Raw genomic sequence first — 9008 nt, 5'->3', positions numbered from 1 at the left:
AGCTGAGACCACATGCCACAACTACTGAAGCCAATGTGCCTAGAGCCCGTGCTCCACAACAAGAGAAGCCACCTCAATGAGAAGCACGTGCACCACAACGAAGAGTAGCCCCCGCTTGCAGCAACTAGAGAAAGCCCACATGCAGCAACAAAGATCCAACGTAGCCAAAAATAAATAAATAAAATATAAAATAAATAAAGTTAATATTATTTAAAAGGTCCCCATGTGACTCTTAGAATCAGCCAAGTCTAGTACAAAAATATGTTTATGAAAGCTTCTCATATAATGGTGAATAATTAATTGGAAAGTAAAAGTAATCTATTCCATAGAATAGTATTCTGGCATTAAGTATATAGAGCTTCCACTTCCAACCAAGGTGGAGTAACAGGAACAGATTTACCCTCTCACCTAAAACAACCAAAACAAATTTTAAACACACAAAATGAAGTAACAGTTTTCAAGACATTGGACATCAGGCAGCAAAGGACAGTGATCCCTAAGAAACAGGAAGCAAATAAGGTGAGCACTATGATTGCCCCACCTTACTGACATGAGAGAGTTTCCAAGTCACAACACAGTGAGGGGGAACTGAGGCAGACCAGGCAGACTCCCTGAAGAGACAGAGCTGAGGGCCTGGGAAGACCAAAGAACTAAAGTTCATAGGACAGAGTACTGAAGAGGAGAGAGCTGCACAGAGAGAGAACCCTAGAGATCTATAGAGGGTCCCCCTCAGGTATTCATCTGAATAATGATCAGCACATTTATGAAAGGAACCTACCCGGAACCAAGGAAAGACCATCCAAAAGGATGAGAGGGAACAGTGCCCAACACTCACTGCCTGTTCCCACCACCCAGACTAGAAAAACCAATTCAAGGGGCATTGTGTAGAGTGCTTAGGAAGGACTTGCCTCAGTAATGAGGAATAAGTAGCCCTAGATTGAGAATTGCCCCAGACCTGCCTTAACAAATCATGAAAGCAAGACCCAAAGGATCAAACTATTTCCAAGTAACTGAACTACATCCCAGGACAAAGCTTAAGAATATTTACAGGAATAAAAAAAAAATCTAGCATGCAATAAGATAAAATTCACAATGTCTGCAATCTAATCAAACATTGCTAGGCATGTAAGAGGCAGGAAAATGTGACCTATAATGTGGAGAATAATCAATCAAAACTGACATGCAACTGACAAAGATATAAGAATTAGCAGAAAAATTGCACTATGGGATAAATGGCAGATTAAACATTTCAGAAGAATAGATTAGTGAACTCAAAGGACATAGCAATAGAAACTATCCAAAACAAAACACAGAAAGAAAAAGAATTTTAAAAAATGAAAAGAATATCACTGAGCTGTGGGACAACTTCAAGCAGCCTAATATTTGGTTATTTGGAGTCTATGAAGGAGAAGACAGTGAAGAAGAAACAGGAAATGTATTTGAAGAAATAATGACTGAAAACATTCCAAACTTGATGAAAACTATAAATCCACAGATGCAAAAATCACAATGAACCCCAAGCACAAGAAACATGAGGAAAACAACACCAAGGTACATCATAATCAAACTGCTTAGAACCTGTAATAAACAGGTCTTAAAAACAGAGATAAAAAAGAAATGTTGCATACAGGGGAACAAAGATAAGAATGATATCAGATTTCTTATGAGAAACAGTACAATTAAGAAGAACAATGACTTTAAAGTACTGAAAGGGGAAAAAATAAAACCTCTCAGGTTAGAATTCTAAACCCAGCAAAGGTATCTATCAAAAAATAAAGGTAAAATAAAAACATTTTCAGACATACCAAAACTGAAATAATTCAGTAGACTTACAGTATATGAAATGTTAAAGGACATCCTTATCATTTAAATCTCCCTAAAAGATAAATGGAAGTCTAAACAAAAATAATAGCAATGCGTTTGGGGTTTTTTAACATGTAAAAGTAAAATGTATAACAGCACAAAGGTCAGGAGGAAGGAAGTGGAAGTATAATGTTATAAGGTTCTTATACTGTACATGACATGGTATAATATCACTTGAAGGTAGACTGATAAGTTAAAGATGTATGCTATAAACCCTAAAGCAACCACTAAAACAACAAAACAATTATAGCTAATAAGAAAACAGGAGAGAAAAATAGTATGAAAATAAATCCAAAAGAAGGCAGGAAAAAAAGGAAAAGGGGAACATAGGACAGATGGGACAAATAGAAATCAAATAGCAAGAAGATGTATTTATACCTGACTGTATCAGTAATCATATTAAATGTAAATAGTCTAAATTCCCCAAATTAAAAGGCAGAGGTTGTCAGGTTGGGGTGTGGGGAGGAAGCAAAACCGAATTATATACTGCCTGCAGGAAATGCTTTATACATGAAGACAAATCTTTTCAAAGGAAAAGGATGGAAAAAGATATACTATGATGATGACATTAATCAAAAGGAAGCTGGAGGGACTCTATTAATATCAAAGTGTATTCTCAGACCACAATGGAATTAAATTAGAAATGAATAACAGAAAGATGTCTGGGAAAATCCCCAAGCACTTGAAAATTAAATTATCCAATTCTAAATAACCCATGGATGAAAGAAGAAATCAAAAGGGAAATTTTAAAGTATTTTGAAGTGAATGAAAATGAAACCACAACATACCAGAACTTGTGGGATACTGCTAAAGCAGTACTTAGGGAGAAATGTGTAGCACTAAACACCAATATTAAAAAGAAGAAATATCTTAAAACAATGACCTCATTTTCTACCTTAAGAAGCTAGAACAAAAAGAGCAAATTAAACCCAAAGTGAGTAAAAGAAAAGAAATAATAAAGATCAAAGTGGAAATCAATGAAATAGAAAATAAAAACAATAGAAAAATCAATAAAACTTTTCCTTTGACAAGATCGGATCAGTCAAGGAAAAAAAAGACACTAATTACCAGTATCATTCATAAGAGAAGTGACATTACTATAGATTCTACAGATATAAAAAGAATAATAAGGAAATATGGTAAACAACTTTATGGCAATAAATTCAACAACCTAAATGAAATAGACAAATTCACTGGGAGACAGAAACTACCAAAGCTCACTTAAAAAGGAATAAACTGAATTGCCCTATACTATTTAAAAATTGAATTTAGAGTAAAAAAAAAACATCCCTCAAAGAGAACTCCAGGCCAAGATGGCTTTACTGGTAAATTCTACCAAACATGTAATAAAGAAACAGTACCAATTTGTATACAAACTCTTCCCAGAACATTGAAAAGGAAGGAATTCTTCCCAACTTACTATTTTTGATGAGAAGGAGGAGGAGGAAGAGGCAGCTAGCATTACCCTGATACCAAAAGCAGACATTTTGCAAGAAAAGAAAACTGCAGACCAGTAACCCTCGTGAATATAGATGCAAAAATTCTAAACAAATCCATATCTTAAAAAAGGAAAAATACATCATGGCCAAGTGGAGACTAATCCATTAATACAGCTTTATTTATAAGAGACAAAAGCTAGAAGCAGTTCAGTGGGTGAATTGATAAACAAAATGGTATATTCATACAGTGGAACATTCAGCAAGAACAAAGAATGAACTACTGATACGTACAATGGTGTAGTTGAATCTCACGTTGTGAGTGAAAAAAAAGCAACATAAAAGAGTTCATACTGTATGAGTTCATTTATAGAAAGTGCAAACTAATCTATAGCCAGTGAAAACATATCAATGGTTGCTTAGGGATGTTGAGGTGGGGGAGCAGGGCATAGAGGGATGTGAGTAGATTACCAGTGGGCATGAGGAAACTTTTGGGAGTGATGGATATATTCATTATCCTGATTGTGGTGATGGTTTCACACATGTATACATATATCAAACTTGTCAAATTGTACACTTTACATAAGCATATGTCAATTATACATCGATAAAGTTTTAAATTATTAGCAACATGGAAAATAATTATAGGATTAAAAAGCATTATACAAAATATATGTGTACTATTATTACAGTAATCAAAATATCAAAATTAATATTTCTGCTGTGGCATAATGGAGTTTTCTCCTCCATTTTCCATATTTTCTTTAATGTTTTCCTAACTTTTGTAATTAAGGTTATCTACAGCAAAATCACAAATATAAAAAGAAGTGCCCTCTTATAGTAATTCTGTTTTTGCTTAACTTTTTACAGGGAATCACTTTAAAAATGAATGAGCTAAATCACTGTATTGTTGCAAGAATCATGCATGGGGGCATGATTCATAGGCAAGGTAAGTTCCATATATAATTCTTTCCTTCCTTAATTTTTTTCCTGTAGCCTAGTGTTTTATGATCCATATAAAAGATCAGTTTCATTTATGTTTTATATAAATGATTTATTTAAGTTATCTGTCTTTGGTTTTAAACACTGTTGGCCTCCATTCGCTTTTATTCATCTCCACGTGCTCCAATTTGTAGATACTCAAGGGAGGGTATATTATAGTTTTGCTGCAGGAGCATCTCTGAGTCACTCTTTAGATCCTGACTTATTTGAGGCCATGGGAGATAAACTAAAGTATTATCATATCAGGCCTCAGGATGTGTGGGAGACATCTGTACTGGGATACAAGATAGATAGATAGATATTTGCAAAGTTAAATGACAGTTGAAGAATTGCTCTCTCATTCATTCAAGAATGAGATATACTATTTATAAATTAGGAAATTAGAATTTGATAAGTAACAATATAAAATTTAAATGGTAAAATAAGAGATACCAAATCTGTGATTAACTTCTTGACCAAAATTTTTTTGTGTGATTAACTTCTTAATACCTGCACAATAAGTGCAGTCATTCTGAGAAGGGAATACACTAAGGACCAAAGTAGACGAAGAATGATTTTTTGAGAAAGTGGAACTATTGTTAACCCTCAGGTGGATGGGATTTAGACATGTAGGTTTAGGCTCCTCTTTGAAAGGACTGAGTTATATGCATTAGTATTTAGAGCCTGATCCAAAAATGGTTCTCCTGTCCAAACATTAGACTTCCTTTCTTTGAGATCATGTTATTTTTGTACTTAACACCTCTTTCCTTAACCCTGGAGAGCAAGAGGTAACACCATAAGCCTTTTAGTGCCTTCTTGTCCTCTTTAGAGATGACTGCTGTGTCTGGCATTACTGCTGCCTTCAGAGGAATCTGTAGGTTTCGTGAGTGGGTAGCACTCACACAGGAGGATGTTTGGTTTTAAATTCCTGTATGAATTTTTTGTTTATTATTTTTAATAACTTGCTATAAATTCAGTAAAGTCACAACACCATTATCTCTTTTTCTTATATTACCGCACTGGCAAAAACTTGCTGTCTTTAATAGAAGTGGTATAGTGAACATCCTTTTTTTAAAAGGTAGCTTTCCAGTGTTTCCCCATGAAGAAGAGTATTTACTATAGATTTTTAGTAGATACCTTTTATTAGGGCTGAAGAAGTTCTCTTATATGCTTAGTTGCTGGACATTTTAATTGTGATTGGGTTTTGAATTTTATCAAATGCTTCTCCTGCATCTGCTGATTTATTTTCTTTTTACCTATTAATGTGGTGAATGACTTTTAAAGACATCCTAATGATAACCACCCCCCTCCTGGCATTTTTCAGATAAACCCAGCTTAGTCATTGTGTATTATCTTTTGGTATGTACTGCTTGATTCTATGTGCTATTACTTTGTTTAAGATTTTTGTGATTGCAATTAGGAGTGAGACTGGCCTGTAGTTAATTTTCCTTCCTGTGTTTCTCTGTCTGATGTTACTTTCAGAGTTACATTGGCCTCATAAAATGACTTGGAGAACCTCTCTTCATGAGTTCTCTGAATATTGTATAATATTGGAGTGATTTGTAGCCTGTAAGTTTAGTAGAACTTGCCTATAAAACTATCAGGGGCTGGTGTAATTATTCTAGTAAGCTTCTTCTTAGTGTCCACTTACCTTTTTATTTTCTGCTGTCTCTGTAATTATGTACCCTTTATTCCTAATATTTATTTGTGCCTTGTCTTTTTTCTCTTGATCAACTAACCAGAGGTTTGTTCAAAAACCCACTTTGGGTTCTGTTAATTCTCTCCATTGTATATTTATTTTCTGTTTTATTGTTTTATGGCCTAATTTTTATTTTCTCCTTCCTTCTACTTTCTATTGGTTTTATCTAACTTTTAAAATTCAACACTTAGTTCATTTATTCCAGTCTTTCTTCATCTCTAATATATGCATTTAAGGTTAAACTATACCTCTCTAAGTACTGTTTTATCAGTATCCCACCAGTTGTGGTATGAAGCATTTTTATTGTGATTCAGTTCTAAGTATTTTTGAATTTCTACTGTTACATTTTTCATTGACCCACAAGTTATTTAGAAATGTTTTTATGTACCACATTTAAGAGGATTTCCTGTATACCTTTTTATGTTTTACTTCTAACTTAATTGCATTAGGGTCAGAGAATGTGGTCTGTATGACACCATTTCTTTGAGGTTTGTTGAGACTTGCTTTATGGCATAGCACTTTAATCATTTTTGTAAATGGTCCATGTGTACTTAAGAAGACTGTTTATTCTTTAATTGTTGCATGCAGAGTTCTCTATATGATTGCTTGAGGTTAATTTTTTTGTTCAAATATTCTATATATTGACTAATTTTTTTGTCTTTTGACCTATCAATAATTGTTGAAATATTCCAATTATCATGGTAGAGTTTTTCTATTTCTACTTATAGATCTCTCACTTTGGGTTTTATATATTCAAAGCTGTTTTATTAGGAGCATAGAAGTGCCTGGTAACCATGTCTATCCTTAATATACTTTCTACTTAAAACCTATTTTATATTAATATAGTTATTCCAACTTAATTTTAGTATTTCCTAGCATGTCTTCTTCCCTCATTTCTAACCATTCTGTGCCTGTATGCTGTAGAGTGTGTCTTACAAACATTTCCAAATTTGGTTTTTCATTTTGTAATGCACTCTGATGATTGCTGTCTTTTAATGAGCAAGGTTAGTCCATTAATATTTATTTTGATGATTTCTATCATCTTGTTTTTTAAAATATTTATTCCATATTTTAATTGATATTTTTCCTTCATTTCTGTTCCATCCCCCCACCCCCCAGGTAAATTAGAATTTCAGCACTCTATTTCTAATTTTTAGGTGGTTACCTTGAAATTTTGTCATGCATATTTAACTTGACATATACTAAAGTGAAACAGTATGTTACTCCCACTCCCAAAGAATACAAAGACATTGGAACATCAAGTTAGATCCCAGTCTTGACTTGCATATTATTCTTGCCCAGCACTTTTGTTCTGTCCTGTTTTAAATCCACAAATTTGAAATTACTCTTAAAATACATGACCATTTTTGTTTGGATTTATATAAATGTTTACAATTTTATTTGCTCATCATTCCTTTTTGCACTGCAGACCATCCTTTGGGGAGCATTTTTCTTTCTTCCTAAACTACACCCTTTAAAGTTCCTTTAGTGATAGTCTCTTGTTGATAAATTCCCTCAGGTGGTGTTTATCTGTAAATATTTCATTTCAGCCTCAATCTTTTTTTTTTTTTTTTTTGGACATCTTTCTAGGAGTATAATTGCTTTACAATGTTGTGTTAGTTTGTGCTGTATAACAGTGAATTGGCTATATGTATACATATATCCCAATATCCCCTCCCTCTTGCGTCTACCTTCCACGTTCCCTATCCCACCCCTCTAGGTGGTCACAAAGCACCAAGCTGATCTCCCCGTGCAGTGCGATGCAGCTGCTTCCCACTAGCTATCTGTTTTACATTTGGTAGTGTATATATGTCAATGCTACTCTCTCATTTCGTCCCAGCTTATCCTTCCCCCTCCCCGTGTCCTCAAGTCCATTCTCTACGTCTGCGTCTTTATTCCTCTCCTGCCCCTAGGTTCTTCAGAACCTTTTTTTTTTTTAGATTCCATATATATGTGTTAGACTACGGTATTTGTTTTTCTCTTTCTGACTTACTTCACTCAGTATGACAGACTCTATGTCCACCTACTTCATTACAAATAACTCAATTTCGTTTCTTTTTATGGCTGAGTAATATTCCATTGTATATATGTGCCACACCTTCTTTATCCATTCATCTGTCGATGGACACTTAGGTTGCTTCCATGTCCTGGCTATTGTAAATACAGCTGCAATGAGCATTGTGGTACATGACTCTTTTTGAATTATGGTTTTCTCGGGGTGTATGATCAGTAGTGGGATTGCTGGGTCATAATGGTAGTTCTACTTTTAGTTTTTTAAGGAACCTCCATGCTGTTCTCCATAGTGGCTGTATCAATTTACATTCCCACCAACAGTGCAAGAGGGTTCCCTTTTCACCACACCCTCTCCAGCATTTATTGTTTCTAGATATTTTGATGATGGCCATTCTGACCGGTGTGAGATGATATCTCATTGTAGTTTTGATTTGCATTTCTCTCATGATTAGTGATGTTGAGCAACCTTTCATGTGTTTGTTGGCAACCTGTATATCTTCTTTGGAGAAATGGTATATTTTATTCTTTTTGTTGCCGTGGTTAATGGAGTGTTTCCTTAATTTCTCTTTCAGAGTTTTCATCATTAGTGTATAGGAATGCAAGAGATTTCTGTGCATTAATTTTGTATCCTGCAACTTTACCAAATTCATTGATTAGCTGTAGTAGTTTTCTGGTAGCATCTTTCGGATTCTCTATGTATAGTATCACATCATCTGCAAACAGTGACAGCTTTACTTCTTTTCCGATTTGGATTCCTTTTATTTCTTTTTCTTCTCTGATTGCTGTGGCTAAAACTTCCAAAACTATGTTGAATAATAGTGGAGAAAGTGGGCATCCTTATCTCGTTCCTGATTTTAGAGGAAATGGTTTCAGTTTTTCACCACTGAGAATGATGTTGACTGGGTTTGTTATATACAACCTTTAGTATGTTGAGGTAAGTTCCCTCTATGCTTGCTTTCTGGAGAGCTTTTGTCATAAATGGGTGTTGAATTTTGTCAAAAGCTTTTTCTGCATCT

General features: G+C 34.3%; 1 protein-coding gene across 12 annotated transcripts in view; it reads left to right on the top strand.

Annotated features, from left to right (window-relative positions):
* The window catches only part of CASK (calcium/calmodulin dependent serine protein kinase), a 385648-nt gene that overhangs the window by 330290 nt on the left and 46350 nt on the right, over window positions 1–9008 (top strand). For all 12 annotated transcript variants that reach the window (XM_028482973.2, XM_028482969.2, XM_028482972.2 and 9 more), the window contains exon 15: window positions 4170–4248. In XM_028482973.2, the coding sequence (XP_028338774.1) occupies window positions 4170–4248 (79 nt within the window). The remainder of the gene's footprint in view (window positions 1–4169; window positions 4249–9008) is intronic.

Source organism: Physeter macrocephalus, chromosome 21 (genome assembly GCF_002837175.3).
Source record: "Physeter macrocephalus isolate SW-GA chromosome 21, ASM283717v5, whole genome shotgun sequence".
NCBI classification, from domain to species: Eukaryota; Metazoa; Chordata; class Mammalia; order Artiodactyla; family Physeteridae; genus Physeter; species Physeter macrocephalus.
Note: the sequence above shows the minus strand (reverse complement) of the source record. Positions and strands in the feature narration are given on the sequence as shown.